The sequence below is a fragment of the Podarcis muralis genome, chromosome 15, assembly GCF_964188315.1.
Source record: "Podarcis muralis chromosome 15, rPodMur119.hap1.1, whole genome shotgun sequence".
Classification (NCBI taxonomy): Eukaryota; Metazoa; Chordata; class Lepidosauria; order Squamata; family Lacertidae; genus Podarcis; species Podarcis muralis.
Window position 1 is genome coordinate 39,987,438 of NC_135669.1, and position 16,813 is coordinate 40,004,250.

At 46.2% G+C, this 16,813-nt stretch overlaps 1 protein-coding gene across 1 annotated transcript in view; it reads left to right on the plus strand.

Moving 5' to 3' along the window:
* Positions 1-16,813, plus strand: part of BCAS3 (BCAS3 microtubule associated cell migration factor) — a 457,979-nt gene that overhangs the window by 212,723 nt on the left and 228,443 nt on the right. The window contains 2 exon segments of the mRNA XM_077919460.1: positions 232-397; positions 3,220-3,320. Of these exon segments, the coding sequence (XP_077775586.1) occupies positions 232-397; positions 3,220-3,320 (267 nt within the window).

Genomic DNA, 16,813 nt, shown 5'->3' on the forward strand with positions numbered 1-16,813 from the left:
TATTATAATCTAGTTACTTCTGTTGCTGTTAAGTATGCAAAACACTTAATAGATGTGGGAAGGCAGGCAGGTGGGGCCTGAGCGAGGGCAGGCTGAGATTCACAGGGCTGTGCCCCTTTCGTCCACACAGACCACCCTCCACTACATTAGAGGATGAAGGTGGTTGCGTAGCATTTGCTAATGAATAAAAGAAATCCCAATGTCTTTTCAATCTTCTTCTTCCCCCAACAGATCAGTCCAAACAGTTTGTCGTGGAGTCTCTCTACATCATCAGCTGCTACGGTACTTTGGTGGAACATGTGCTGGAACCGCGGCCCCTCAGCACTGCCCCAAAGATAAGCGACGACACCCCACTGGAAATGGTGACTTGTCCAAGGGCCAGCTGGACGCTTGTTAGGTAGCCTTCCTTTTCCTAACTTCTGCTCCTGCTTCATTTTGCGCTTGCAGTTAGAGGTTCTTTTTCTCGGGTCCGATTCAGAAGTTGCAGCCTCCAGGGGATCCAGTTCCAGGGCGTTCCACAGTTTTAATCACAGGTGGAGGTGTCAGAGCAAAATGTGTGTGGGAATTCCCTTTTCATGCAACTCACATGCCACAAGAAAAAAACTGAATTTTGCAGTCAGGGTAAATTGTCTACTGAACAAGACAGACCCAACGGTCTGACTCAGTATAAGGCAACTTCTTATGTTTTCATGCTCCCAATTACGACATATATATTGCCGCTGTTGGAATAGCTCAGTCGGTAGAGCATGAGGCTCTTAAACACAAGGTTGTGGGTTTGAGCCCCAAGTTGGACAAAAGATTCCTGCATTGCAGAGGGTTGGACTAGATCAGTGGTTCCCAACCTTTTTTTTGGCCATGACCCACCTAAGCATCTCTAAAATCCTGATCCCCCCCCCCAGTGACATATAAGTCTTATTATCCAAAAAGTGAACTCCTATTCATGTGGAGGAAGCCTAAAAGGCCATTAACTTGGCATAACTCATTCTCGATTGCCCCCCCCCCAAATCAACATGGGGCGTGTGCCCCATGTTGGGAACCACGGGACTAGATGATCCTTGTGGTCCGTTTCAACTCTGCAATTCTTTGATTCTATATGGGGATCTGGAGTCTACTCACGTTGGTGTGTACTCTGAGCTTAACTATAATAATGATAGTCAATTGTTCTGCATCAAGTTCACCTGAAATCTGTGCAAAGCGATGACATCTTTTGCCCTGTTCCAGCCTAACTGGGAAAATAGAGTGGAAGGAGGCAGACAGATTGGCCCCACAGAAAGGTCCCGTGGGCCTGATCAAGCCCAGGGGCTGCCAACTCAGCCCTCCGCAGCCTGCAGCGAGCGACTAGACCAATTGTCTTATGCAGGTCTTCCAAGCGGGTGTGTTCTGAAGGCTATTTAAAGAAATTAGCCATGACTTACCGAATAAAACCAAAGGAGGATTGCTGAGAAAATATTGTCAGTGCTTTTGACATTTTAAAATATTTTTCAATTGATTTTCTTTTCTTTTTTTCCTGTTTGGTAGGCTCCAATCTTCTTCAGTGCTGGCTTATTCCTGGCGTAGACTAATCAATACATGATTTGCCAAGCAATTGAAGAGAGGCCAGCCCTGATTAAAATGACAACACTGTCTTTCTTTCTTTCTTTCCCAGGGCCATTATTGTCAAAACAAGCAACTTGTAATGGCATTGTGAATTCTAGCCGGATCAATATTCTGTAACTTTGCACAACTTCTTTTTCACAGATCCTTAGTTCTTGCAGTGTCATATGATCCATCAGTGCCCTGGGTTAGGATCAGGTCAGGCCTAAGCAATGAGTTATGAGAAGTTGCACAGAAGTGGCAAACCCACATCCCCTAGAAACATGCTTTTAAAAAACCCTTGCTGGGTTTCTGTGGCGGCCAATGAAGGGGAAAGTAGAAAAATATGTTAATTCAGTGACTTCATGCCACACATTTGTCCAAGTAAGCATTTCGTTTAAAAAGTCTTAATTCATCAGCATTTTAGTTTGAGTTTCTTCTAATGTCCACATTTCTGTATGCAATTTTGCCCATTGTATCCATTTTTGCAAAACAAGATTCCACAACATAATGCATTTTTTGCATGTTATTTTCACAGATATATGCATCTTTATGCACACTTAGCCCTAGAGTATGTGAGGGTTTTTTTTACACATTACAAGAGTGAAGAACTGAACTACAAAATTCAGAGTAGTGTGAATTTTGAAGGATGGCTTTGTTTGCGTATTGTTTCAGAAAGTGCAAAATTGATGGGTGGGTTTTCTGTAAACATGGACCGAATTGGATTTCTTCCCCACCCTTAACTAGACCACTGGTTCATCTAGACAGGGGTCTCCTCAGGCTAGCAGCATCTCCCCACTTTTCGAAACAATATGCAAACTGAAACGGCTGCCATACTTAGAAATCCACACTTCTCCATATTTTGCTGTGCTGTTCTCCAGCCAAATAATGTGTACCAAAAATGCATATACTAGAGCGGGTATCTTCAAACTTTTCAGACCTGGGACTTTCAACCCAAACATACATTTAGGACCCCTTTCTGAATCTTTCACCATACGTGCTCCTGTTGCGACCCACCTTGGATCAGGCTGCAGCCCACTGCTGGGTCCTGACCCACCACCTGAGAACCAGTGTACTCAAGGCAAAGTTTGTATATAAAGGCATACACTACTGAAAATAACATATGAAAACAGATTACACAAGGGAAATTGCAAATTTGTATATTATGCAAAATTGCATATAAAGATGTGTGTAGTAGGAGAAATCCACACTCAGATCATGAGGACTTGTTTCTTTAAAAAAGAAATTAACAGAACTAATGCAGGCGTTCTTTTCCATCACCTGCTGCCTGTTTGCTGTGAGCCCTGAAGCCAGTTTGATACTGATGTTAGATAGACAAATAATCTGACCTGGTGGAAGTCAGCTCCCCCTGTTCCTAAATTGATCTCTGTGTCAGAAAGAGTAATGTACGAAGCATGCGTGTTTTCACAACTTCTCTTCAGGTTGGGCCACTCCTCACCCCTTTCCCATCTGTGTGTGTGTGTGTGTGTGTGTGTGTGTGTGTGTGTAATATTCCGTGCTTATATGAAACGACTTTAAATAATTATAAACACTGCACTCTCTTGCATAAATAATCGGATGCGATGACACAGATGCTGATTTTTCTTCCAGCTTAAATATTAATACTCTTTCGTGTTGCTTCCGCAGAACTCCCCAGTGGACTGAACTGCAGCCGCCCTTTAACTTGAATCATCCGCTGCTCCTGGCCGCAGATTCCGTGCAGTGCTACCAGTATCTGCTCGTCGGCTGTAAGTAACTTGGAAAACTCTCCCCTCTGGAAGCTGACCGTGTGGCTCTTTGTTTGGGAAAGGAGAAACAAATCCTTGGGAACTGAAACCTTTGTAGTTGCAACAGCTCCTCTGTCTGGTGTCAATAACCCTTGCGGCACTTTCAGGGTGTTCTGCACCCCCACAAAGGATTCAAATTATGGTGCCACTTCATACTTGCACGTAGTCTCAGACAACAGGAATAGGGAAACCTTTCTCACCCCAGGGCCCGCATTTCCTTATGGGTGACATTCTAGGTGTTGGGTGCCCGGGAAGGAAGGGGCCAGAGAGAGAAGTGGGTGGTGCAACAGATGTGCTACTTATCTTTATATGTTGTTTTTTAGTCATTTAGTTGTGTCCGACTCTTGTTGACTCCATGGACCAGAGCATGCCAGGCACTCCTGTCTTCCACTGCCTCCCACAGTTTGGTCAAACTCATGCTGGTAGCTTCGAGAACACTGTCCAACCATCTCGTCCTCTGTCGTCCCCTTCTCCTTGTTCCCTCCATCTTTCCCAACATCAGGGTTTTTTCCAGGGAGTCTTCTCTTCTCATGAGGTGGCCAAAGTATTGGAGCCTCAGCTTCACCAGCTGTCCTTCCAGTGAGCACTCAGGGCCAGTGGCGTAGCATGGGTTGTCAGCACCCGGGGCAAGGCAAGTAATTTGCGCCCCCTAACCTGTGGATTTGCCCTAACCCCAGATGTTGCACCCGGTGCGGCCGGCCCCCCCCTGCACCCCCCACGCTACGCCACTGCTCAGGGCTGATTTCCTTAAGAATGGATCGGTTTGATCTTCTTGCAGTCCATGGGACTCTCAAGAGTCTCCTCCAACACCATAATTCAAAAGCATCAATTCTTCAGCAATCAGCCTTCTTTATGATCCAGCTCTCACTTCCATACATCACTACTGGGAACACCATAGATTTAACTATACGGACCTTTGTTGGCAAGGTGATGTCTCTGCTTTTTAAGATGCTGTCTAGGTTTGTCATTGCTTTCCTCCCAAGAAGCAGGCATCTTTTAATTTTGTGACTGGTGTCACCATCTGCACTGATCATTGGAGCCCAAGAAAGTAAAATCTCTCACTGCCTCCATTTCTTCCCCTTCTATTTGCCAGGAGGTGATGGGCCCAGTGGCCATGATCTTTGTTTTTTTGATGTTAAGCTTCAGACCGTATTTTGCGCTCTATCTTTATATAGTAGGGTGCATTCCAGCAACGCAATAGTAAGAGGCTTCTACACCCCAACACACCTCTCCATCCCTCATCCAGGCAAGCAAGAGGCATCAGTCACAGTTTAAGGACACCTTCTGGCTAGGCAGAAGCATGCGAGGAGTGTCTGGAGCAGGGTTTTGAGGGGTGGTAGGGGAAATTCCTGAGGGCCAGACACAGAGGTCTGGTGGGTCACCTTCATCTCCAAGGCTTGGAATTCCCCACTCATCCTACATTAAAGGGGTTGGTTATTCTGTATTATTTCAGGGGGAGAGGGTTTACAATGATTGTGTGTGAAATAGTGCTTGTCCCACCCTGCACCAATTGCTACCTGGCAGCAGCAGCAGCAGAAGAGAGGAGAGCAGGGCCATTTCGTTGGTGCAACTTTTGGCTCTGCCTCTCCTCGAACTCTTTTTGCACCCTAGATCACTAGAAAAACCTACGACTAGGAGTTTGTACCTGAGTTTGCTTATTTCCTCCTTTCTCCCTATCCATTTTCCTTTTGTGTCGTGTCTGTTCAGATTGTAAGCCTGGGATCAGGGGATCCTGTGTTTGTATAGCTCAGGTCACCTCTCGGGTGCCGAGATCAGCAGCGGGGGCCGTCAGAAGGGCAGGGAATGGGAACCAGGAAGAGGCTTTCTCTGAGCCAGCCCCTAATTGGTTGAATTCCCTCCCCACAAAGGTGGACCTAGCACCATCATTCTGCCTTTTCCACCATATGCTGAAAATATGCCTCTTTACCCTGCCTTTTGACATCTGATTTTATATATAGACGGGACTTGCTTGGTGCTTGGCATGATACAGCTGCAGGGACCTTCTTACGTACCTATCCACTGGTAGATCTCTGGTGGATCAGCAAGAATTTCTGACTTCCAATTCTATAACAATAGCCGCAACATTTTGAGCAGTTTTAGTTTTTTTTAAGATAAAGAGGCTCAATAGTCTGTAATCCCCCCCTCCCCCCACAAAAAGAACACAGAAAAACCACAGATAAGTAACTAAAGACTTGGATCAATTCCAGTAAGAAAAGGGAGCTTCCACATTGAGTTAGCTAGTTCCACAGGTTCTAGATCTCAAGGAGATTTAGAAAAGGCTACCATTTGCTTGAGACAGTATGGAATGCAAATGGATGCACTGAGTTATGTTACTGTATTCTGCTTGTTGCTGATCTTAACCTTCCAAGGGGCCTGTTCGTCATATGGGAAGACATGCTCCCTCTAGGAACTAGAACTCAGACTGCTGGGACCTTGCAAGCTGATTGCGTAGACATTTTAGCAGCAGTTTACGCCAAAGCCACAGCCTATTTTTGCACACTTTTAATAGTGCCTTTCTGTTTACTGTCAACCTTAACCATTTTGCCAATGAAGTCCCCTTTTAAAACCCCATCCAGCCCTTCAGATGACTGAGTTTTCATGTTGCTGTGTGTTCTCTCTCTCTCTTGGGAACTCTTGGCTTGAGATGTGCAAATTTCATCTTGCTCTCTCAGACGCTAATTTGTGCGTGAAAACTGAAAAAGTGGAGACTCTAATTTAATATCTCTACATCCCAGGCAGCAAAGTGGAAGCGCTTAATCCAATCGGCTTGGTTGATGGCAAGCCTCCCGTTGTAATATTCTATGGTATCGGGTAGACGTCTTGGCCCTATCTGGCGCAGGTTGCTATGGGGAGGAGGGCTAGGCTTGTAAATTAATCTTGCTCTTAAAGGGAGAAGGAAAACAATCATCATAAAGAAGCCGAAATGTTTCTATGTAGGAGAAGAAAAGACCAAAGGCCAGAAGGATGCAGCTTGGCCATGTTCTTAGGAATAGTAAACATCCTCTCACCCTTTAAGGTGGGAAAAGAGCAGTGAAGTTTTGCATAAAATATGCATAGATGCAATATATAGTCTACCCAGACTAAGTTAGCTTCATTAATTTCAGTGAGTCTACTCTGAGTAGCTTTCTCCTGCTTCTTAGTCTCTGTGCTGCCTCTTTTTTCACTCAGAGTGCACTGGAGCACATTTCTGGCACCTCTCAGGTGGGCACCATTGTGGGCCGGCACGCCCCCCCCCCCCGGTCTCTTGCCTTTACATATTTCTGAGAAGCCCAAAACAAACATTTCAAGTCAAAACATAAGCTGGCCAGTATGTGCAAGTCTACATTTTTTTTTAGATCTACAACTCCACCCAGCTCCTAGCCAGTCCTAGCCCCAATTGGTCAAGCTATGGGGCCCAATTTGTATTTCCTTTTTTCCAATCCGTCTCCCATGTAGCGGCAGCAGGCTTTAAGCTTTCCAGCAAGGCCTCTACCATTGCACACACATGCAATTGCCCAAGCTTCCAAGCTGCCCTGGCCATCAGCCTGAATGTAAGAGAACAAGGGAGGTGGGGCCGCATTTGTGGCCCCCAAACCAGCTAGGGAGACAGCTTGCCATAGCCTTTAGCACCTCCACAGGTGATGAACGCAGCTATTGTCAAACCGGAATCTGTTCAGGGCTGCCCTGAGTTGCCTGGCAACTTACTGCAACAATTTCATGGCGAGTTATGGCACCTAAGACTTTGAGAGTCAGCTGTTAGGGTTGGCATAAAACATCCACCACCACTTTCAAAGGACCAGCTTGCAATTTCGAGTTGGAACTTTCTTGTCATGATTGACACCTCTGTTTTGTCAAGACCCTGCCTGGATGCCCAGCAGTGGCTGCATTTGAGCAAAGAGGCAACACCCGCACACCCACACTGGCTTCATGTGTGCCATTTTCAACTCCTTCCTCCATCGTTTATTTTCCTTCCCCTTCCCTGCCGCTGCCCCACCACACAGTAGTCATTTGTCAAAAGAATGTATGTTCCCACAACGGACCTCCATGAATGGCGCCTTTCATGAGGGATGGGGACCTCCCAAAGAAAGGTGACCAAACCCCACCATCTCATAGCGGGATCGATGTGCCGAAACAAGGCTTTGCTAAATTGCTGCCTGTGGCTGTGCTTATTTTGCCTAATGCTTTCCATCTTTCGAACCAAAATAATTCCTTAGTTCCTAACCAGCTTTCTTTTGAGTCTTCCAAGGAAACTCCATCAGGGCCAAAGCTGTTTAATAGTAATAATGTTCAGCGTTCGTAGTCGTTCTTTTCGAATTTGCAAAGCAATGCACACAGGCTGTCTCGGTAATCCTTCAAGCAGGGATAGCTCAGTTGGTAGAGCATGAGGCTCTTGACCTCTGGTTCGTAGGGGTTCCAATGCATATTATGGAGCTCCTCTCAAAATTACAACTAAACATCAGGAAGAACTATTTGACAGTAAGAGCTGTTTGACAGTGGGATGGAGTTGGGAGGTTGTGGGCCAGGCACAGGCAAACTCGGCCCTCCAGATGTTTTAGGACTACAACTCCCATCATCCCTGATCACTGGTCCTGTTAGCTAGGGATGATGGGAGTTGTAGTCCCAAAACATCTGGAGGGCCAAGTTTGCCTATGCCTGTTGTGGACTCTCCTCCATTGGAGGTTTTTGTGCAGAGATTAAATGGCCATCTGGATGCTTTAGTTGAGATCCTTGCATTGCAGGGGGTTGAAATAGATGACCCTTGAGATCCCTTCAAACTCTACCCTTACATGATTCTGAATCCCCTTGCCTCATCTTAGTTCTGCAATGCCATTGCCTCAGACACTGTGTCGGGTGGTGCTTGGCACAGAAGTCCGCGCTTTGATTTTAGAACACTGTTGTTCCAAAATAGCCCTGAATGTAAAAAAATAAATAAAACCGTAGTAATCCTTCAGTTTTGCTCTTGAAAAGAAGCAATGAAAACCCCACGTGGAAAACACACCCTTGATATATGGCCATAGGAATCAGTTATGCCACATTATGAACTTCCTGGGCTATTAGATCCCATTAAATACAAGAAGATGGCAGAAGCCGAGAGCAGGAACCCTACCTGAGCTTGCTTCTACTCTTCCCCCCTTAGGGAAATATCTGTTAAGACACAAATGCTCTGCTTACCTGCAGGAGCAAATGTAATGGTCTCACATTAGCCGTGGCGGCCTGCGGTTTGATGCGCTATCGCTTCCGTCAGTATGTTTAATTGCCAGCAAATGGCTAAATGGGAAGTTGGGGGGTGAATGGCCGCGGCTGTCTGCCATGTGAGCGGTAAAAGGGATTCTGGCGCCATTTCAGGGTCGCGATTTGTATCTGTCTATCAGAGCTCAGAATGCAGGCCGTTTTCTCTTGGTTTCAGACCCTCTGTATAGCATTTCTGCCAATTGTTTGGCTCCATTAAGTGTGCGGCGGTGGAGCAGGGAGGCGGGTGTGTTGGGGGGAGGAGAGGAATAAAAGCTTGAATGGTCCGAGCCGCAAGGGGCTACGGATAAGCCCTTTCTTTGTCCGGAGCTCGGAACACTGCATTAGGTCTCATTATCCATTTATAATAAGTGACCTTTGCCCCCCGAGGTCATTGAAGAAATACTCTGTGTGCTTTGCTAACAGAAGGTACCCCTCGATCAGCCGACAGACGCAACAATGAACCGTCTGATAGTCTGGTCGCACAGGGTATACTTTTGGGGCGGCGGGGGAGGCGAAAGGTTTATAAATATACAGCTTGATGCCAAAGCCTCCTCTCCCATCGCTTTAATCTTTTTTGGACAATTCATGGGCAGCCAGGGGAAGGTCTCAGCTCCTCGAGAGGGAGAATGTATTTGTGCATTTTATTTTAACCTGCACACACGCTGCTTGAATTTAGCTATGTGTGACCTTTACACTGATACTAGTGAATGGTTTTATTTATTTATCTAGATTTTAAAATAAATAAATTGCAACAGCAGCGTCGAGCAGCTGGAACAAGGACAGTGTTGTCTGGATGGAGCAAGTGTCCAAAAGTGGTTCTGGAGGGTGGGGTGAAGTGGGCTTGTAATCAGGCTCATAGACCTGTGTGATTTCGGGGGGGGGGGGAATGATTGGTGACATCTGCTGCAGAAACTTGAAGGCAGAATTATCATATTGTAACCTACCTGGGGATAATAAAGAGTAGTTTTTTTAACACACACACACACACACACACACACACACACACTTCTGCTCAAGGCTATTCTAGGAACACTGGAAGTTGCCTTATACTTTGTCAGAACTTTTCTCCATCTCACTCAGTATCGTCTGCCCTGACCGGCAGCAGCTTTCCAGAGTTTTGAGAGGGGATGTTCCCAGCTCTAATGGGATGTGCCAGGGATTGAACCTGGGGCCTTTGGCATGCAAAGCGGATGCACTACCCCTGAGCTGACTGTCTTGGCTAGTTCCCTATACTGTGTACAACACAGTTTGAATCTTGGCATACCATAAGAACAAAGGAAACTTCTTTTTATATCAGTTCAGCGTTTTTGCCCATGAAGCCTGGTATGGTCTACACAGGCTAGCAGCAGCAGTTCTCAAGGATCTCAGGCACAGAAGGGTCTAGCGCATCTATTGTTACATGATCATTCTTTCTTACTTACAAAAACTAACTAACAAACTGGAGATCTGGGGGACTGGACCTGGATCCTTTTGTATACCAAGTATGTGTTCTATCCCTGATCTAAAGCAACAACCTTATATTCAGTGCAGTGTAGTGCAGGGATAGTGAATGTGGTGCTCTTCGGACGCTGTTAGACTGCAAGTCTCATCATCCTTGACTATTGGACTTGGGCTGATGGGAGTTGGAGTTCATCAACATCTTGGGCTGATGGGAGTTGGAGTCCAGCCATGTTGACTACCCCTGGTATAGTGGGTGAAGGATGTGAATGTGGAACCTGTCATCCTCCTGATAATGTTGGACTCCAGCTCTCATCATCCTTAACCATTGCCTGTGCTGACTGGGGCTGATGGGAGTTGTAGTCCAACAACAGTGTTCTTCAACCCTGGATCAGATGTTGTTGGACTACAACTCCCATCACCCTTGACCATTGGCCGTGCTAATTGGGACTGAAGGGAGTCCAACATTTTCTGGAGGGCCACAGATTCTTTTTTCCACAGTTAATGGGTTTTTCCGACCATACCGGCACCTTGAAGTGCACCCAGACACACAGTAACTTACTTCCCCTAACCCCATTATACAAGTAAACTTTAGATCATGTGTTGGGTTCTTCCCCCACCCCACTCCATTTCCCATAATCATGTCATATGGAAAGGGCACCTTCTGTTTACGGGCATTCTTCTTGGTCAGATATATAAAATTTATGGAAAAAGGCCTACAGAAATTAGGAGGAGGCTGATGGCAAGAATTAATATATTAACTGGTCTGCAACATTCTTTGACAAATTGCTTACTAAATACATCAAAATTGATTGGCCGCTGTGTGTTTTTTGAATTGACAAATGAGTGCATTAAAGGAAGGAGAGAAATCCATTAATTACAGCTGCCCTCGACCGTAGGAAATGTAATGATATAAATATAGATTTTGTTAAAACAAACAAACAAAAAACTAACCCCCATCACCCCCTGACTTTTGCTGTAGGGTTTGCTGGTAAGCTTACACGACATATCTTCACTATTAAATCTCTGCTGGGAGGTATTGCAGTGAGCAATTGATCTTGAAACATGTGTGCTGGGTGGGAGCCTTTTTGTTGTGTTAAGATGTGACACCACGTGCCACAACATGGTTGGGTTCAAGCTTTCTACAAGGATCTCTTTCCACGTTGACCTGTCTACCATGAAAACATGATGATTTGAAGGGTGGGGCATAGTCCAGGGTGGTGCTCTTCAACCTGGACCCTTAGATGTTGGTGGTTTACAACTTCCATCATCCATTGGCTAAGCTGGCTGGGCATCACGGGAGTTGTAGTCAAGCAACACCTGGAAGCCACAGATTAAAGAACTAAGGTTCTAAGGTTCAGTGAGTTAACACGGTCAAGCCTATTATAATAGAATTGTAGAGTTGGAAGGGACCACAAGGGTCATCTAGTCCGACCCCCTGCAATGCAGGAATCTTTTGCCCAACATGGGGTTCGAGCCTGAGATTAAGTGTCTCATGCTCTACCAACTGAGCCATCCCAGCTTCTTGTATTCAACCTCCTTTTGCCTAATGTGAACTGAGAACGGTCCATAGCTGACAACCGGCATTCTCTCACAGCTGTGTATTGTGAAGAATATTCTGCCATGGCGAGCAAGGTATATTTCAGGTAACCATATCCACCTTTGCACTGAGGAAGAGGTAAGGGGTGGGCTCTTTTTCCCTTCCACCACCTGTCCTCTGATATCTCAGCAAACCAGGGGACTTAGGCTGTCTAGGTTATGAATGACCAGTCGACTTTAATCCCAGCTAAGGTGGCCGCTTGCACATTGCCAGAAAAGGACAAAAGAGAGCACAGATCTCCATGCATTTTGCATATGGAGGGCAGCACATTGGCTAGACTGGCTTGAAGTTTAAGCCTCTTGGTAATGTGGAAGGAGTATGGAGAAACACATGCTGTACTGGTGGCAATGTTCAGTTTTGCCCTGAATCTCTATGGCGTTATTTGAAGACTATCCCTATTTGAACCAATCCCACTGTCTGCCTCTTTTGGTCTAAATAGTAGCTGTGCTTTTACAATAAGAAACTGATGGTGCTTTATCCACATTTCAACATTTTGTAACTTCTGGTAAACAACAGAGTGATGTATATACATTGCCTTGTGTTGTCCAAGCAGAAAGTTAAATACTCATATTGTCTTGGTTCTTCCTTTCGATGTCATTTTTTTAAAGCTTGCTATGAAATGTTACCTCTAGTGAGTTTTGCTTTTGCTTCCCAGAATTAGACTTGGTTTAGATACAGTAATTAAGCCAGGCATCATCGTTGTCAAGATGACATAGCAGTCAACATGAGCTAATTGAAAGCCCAACTTGTTACTTTCTGGACTAGATTTTATATAAAGACCTTAGAATCCTTAGAAAACTATAGGGTTTATTTGCTCAACACAAACTTAGAAGCAGAGGAGTTAAAAGTAGACACAATGAAATTAATGGGCCCAAGTCAGTCGTATCCATTATTTTCACTGGGGCTACTCTAAGCAGGACTAGGATTGGATACAACCCAGAGTCAGTTGCTCTAATTTCACACTTGGAAATATGTGTTGACCTGAACTGGTGAGTCAGTGAACATTGGCACCTTTGACTTGTGTCCCTTTGACGTGATTGCACCAGATTTTCAGGAACATGTTGTAGTTACAAGTTACGAGATGGAATGGAAAGCTGGCTCTCCAAGGGTGAAGTCTTCCTGAGCATGAGTTTCAGGGCGTCTCACGCCTGCATCCGCCTATGTGGCAGTTCTCCTGGGGAAAATGTTGGGGACTTTAGCTTTGACACCATTCTGAGTGCTCACAACTTGTATTCTTCAGATTATCATTCACCTAGGCATGCAGCACAGCAATAGCCAGCATTGGATATTGTTGGACTCCGATCCCCATCATGCCCAGTCAGCATGGCCAACAGTCAGGGATGATGGGAGATGTAGTACAATGACACCTGGAGGGCACCACACTGGTTATCCCCTGATGTAGACTGTGTTTGCCTTCAGTATGAGCGCATTTGCTGCAGTTGAAGGAGCTACTGAAACTGTTGAGTTCATCACTGCTTCTTTTAACCACACCTAATCTTAGATCCTATTGTCTTTTTTGATGGAGCATCCATGACGTTGTTGCTTTAGACTTGGCAATGGGAATGACATTGGCATGGAGTCCCCAGAGCTAACAGGGCTCTGTGGCCAGGAAGGAAGATGGGGTGTCAAGGAGAACAGCACCAGAGTGACCCAAATATGTATTTGGGAAAGGGAAGCACTTTTTGGTGCTCGGGAAAGCTGGCACGAAATGAAGGAAGTCGCTTTGGCTTAGCCCCGTTGGAAACCTTCACCTGACAAATAACTTGTAGTTGCCCGCTACAGAAGGTAAACAGCCTGCAGAAGGCCCCAGGGTCAACCCCCAGCACCTCCTGGTACGGCAGGGAGAGAGCCCACTTCCTGAAATGCTGGAGAGCTGCTGCCAGTCAGTGCAGACAGTACTGAGCTAGGTGGATTGATAGTTTGACTTAGTATAAGTGCAAGTCCCTGTGTTTCACTCTGGTGAAATCAAAAGCGGTTGTCTCAATCAATCATTTCCCCGCCCCAAACACTTTCTGTGAAACCGAATGTACGGTGATTTCAAGGAGCGGAAACCTGGCCCCATGTCGCTGCCCAAGACTCCTCATATTAAGTGGTAAGGTCATTGCGATAAGCACTTCCGTGTCTTAACACAACCTTTCGCGAGCCAGCCTGCATTACCTCTCGTTTACTTGAAAGGCGTTTGTAAGTGGAAACGTCAGCGTCCACGGCCCATGGGGAAACAAAAAGGAGGGTTCCCCCTCCCTCTCCTTAAGACCTGACTGTGTTGCCCTTTTCCTGAAGACAGAGAGGTTAAGTGGTGAAAGGAAGTACAAATAATTCCTTTTGCCGAGCGTATGACAGAGCAAAATGAGTAGAAACAGGGCAGGCTTCCGTTCTTCCAGCGAGCCGAACTATCTCGGACAGGTGGAGCCTCTCTGGGGGCTCAGAAAACGCTGCCCCCCCCCTTGCTCTGTGCAGCCGTTTCATAAACAGACCCAACCAAGATGTAGTCATCAACTTGGGACTGTTTATGCAGATGTGAGAAATTTGCTGCGATCTTTACATCCCTTTGTGGCTCTGGGTGTGTTCATGTTCGTTGTATCTCGGTAGTAAACACTGGTCTGTCCCCTGTGTGGCTCTCAAACGCTGGGAGTAGTTCTGAGGGCAGGAGGGGGGGGAATTAAAATAACTTTCAGATGCCTACAAACAACAATAACATGCTGAAATGGTTCTTTTTTGCTGCTCTCGCTTGGTCATCTGGAACTTCTTAAAAAAGATGGTGGTGGTTGGAGAGCGTTTGGGGAGGGGGGTTTCCATCAATGCGGAGAGGTCAGTTTTCAAAGCGGCGTGCGAGGGTTTAGCTGTGCGAGCCCTCCTGACGCTAATGGGAGTCAAACGGCTAAATCCCCGCGCTCCGCTTTGAAAATTTACTACTAAGCCTCTTGACTTCTCACTACATACTTTGATTGTAACAGTAATCCATGGTTAACATAATTTTCCCGACAATAATGTCAAACATACTTTTGAAGTCGGTGAATTATAGAAAGAAGTTACCTCTTCCGTAACTCTTTAAAGATGGCCCCATCAGGCTGATTTCACAGTAGGCCCTCGCCCCTGAGTTTATTCTCCAACACAAGAGAAGAATGTATTTGTTGCCGCTGTTTGGATCTTTGGCTGCAGGCTCTCTGTGCTTAAAAAACCCAACGCTACTCAGCTGCATGTTGCTCACACAGCCCCAATCTTAACAGGGGTGCCTTTCACAAGGGATGCCGTCTGTATGCCTTTTTGTACTAAATTTGGTCCTGACCTCACAAATGCTTAAAAAAAAAAAAAGTGACTTGCAGAATGTGGGTAGGCCTGCACATCTTGTATCTCCCCAGCCATGTGCATTAAATGCACTGCAGGCAGGGGGTCAGCTCACTAAACACTTCTTTATTATTTAATTGATAAACTCCCAGAGAAGTTTATAACAATTTTAAAAAATGAGACCATCCCCTGCCCAAAGACTTACAATCTGAAGGATGCAACACAAAAGGAAAGGGGATTGGGAGGGAGGAGGGTGGAAAGCCAACTTTGAGCACTATTTCATAGATTAAAAAGATCTTATAGTGTGTTCTTTTTCAGAGTTGGGAGTGGCAAAGCAAGCTTTTTGCAGCTGCTTCTGCACTGGGCGATGGATGGAACCGAGCAGGTCTCCCCCTCATGAAGATGATATCCCTGGGAAGCAGAAGGAGCAGCTTCCTAATAGCCCCGGGTCCCTTGGCGGATGGTTGAGGACAGCAAGAGCCTTCCTTCTGCTCCCCAGTCGTAGAGCACCTAGCAGTTAGCGCTGGGGGTTCTTTCTGACACCGAGAGCAGAAGCAGGCTTCCTGCAGTTGCTCCTTCACTGGCCAATGGATGGGGCCAAGCTGATCTCCCCCTTGACAGTTGATAGTCATGTGCGGTGAAGGTGATTATTGATCCAGGGCCACCAGGGCCACCTTAAGATGTTTTGCCACTTGAGGCAAAACAGAAAATGGCACCCCCTGCTGCTGCTGCTGCTGCTGCTGCTGCTGCTGCTCCCGCCACTGCTGCCTCATGCCTTTCCCTCCTCCTTCTCCACCTGAGGTGTCTAGAGGCAGCCTGGGGAAGCCCTGATGTTCAGTGTTGACTTAATAATGAGATTGGTCCAAATGTGTTTGTGCATCAGCCCCTCCAGTCCCGTGGGTGGAGGCCAGTGTCTTTCCTTTTCCCAAGGAGCAAAGTTGTCGGGGAGGCTGCAACCATCAGGAGCTCTTGGGGCTAGAAATGGGAAACTTCAGTTTTGTGGGCAGCTTCTCAGTATAGTGAGTGAGCAGAACTGCATTTTGGATTATCATCATCTTGGGCAGTGAATCAGGCTCATTCAAGCTAGCCAATGGACTCTCCTGGACAGGAAGGGCTATATGAGACATCCTCTTTGGACTAAGACCATGTGTGATCCAAAAGGTCTTCCAGACTGTCTGCTGGGTTTACCAGTCTCTGTAGACAATAGTGAGCTAGATGGACCAATTGCCTGACCCTCAATATAAGACAGTTTTCCTGTGCCCCGAGTAGCTTGCCTTGCCTTGCCCAAGCTAGCTTGCTGCCCTCAGGTGTGGTGGAGGATAGTATCCCATGTGGAAGCAACATTCAGTTGCCCCTCTGGTACAGAGTGGGGTGGTGCCAATTTGCCCTTCAGCCCCAGTGTCTGTTTGATGATGGTGTGCTTTGCCTGGTTTTATTTCAATCTTCTCAGGTCATCATCCAATGTGAATGTCAGTGAACACACGCATTCATACACATATATCCTGGATTCTGGCAATTTTGAGTCAGCGGCCCTATTGAAACGACAGCTTGCTAGATACCTATATATCCATCTCTATCTCTATTTAAGTCCAGCATGGTTCCACAACACTGAGTTTCTTCTCTGGGGGGGAAGCAACACACCTGCAGTCGTCGAGAACCCACCATGTCAAAGATCTCTCTGCAGCACACAGAGATGTCTGTTTCGTAATTATACCCTGTCTGTGACTGTTCTCCTGGGAGGAATGTAATGAGAGGAAAGGGAAACCAGATCTCTGCATTGAGCTGCTGATAGAAAACCTGAAAAGATTAATAATTGAGCATCTATTGTCCCCTTGTGTCGGAGGGCAAGGAAGAGCTGCAGTGGATCACACAAGCAAGATGTGCTGCTTTTAGGGATTTGGGCTGCTTTGTCGTTTTTTAT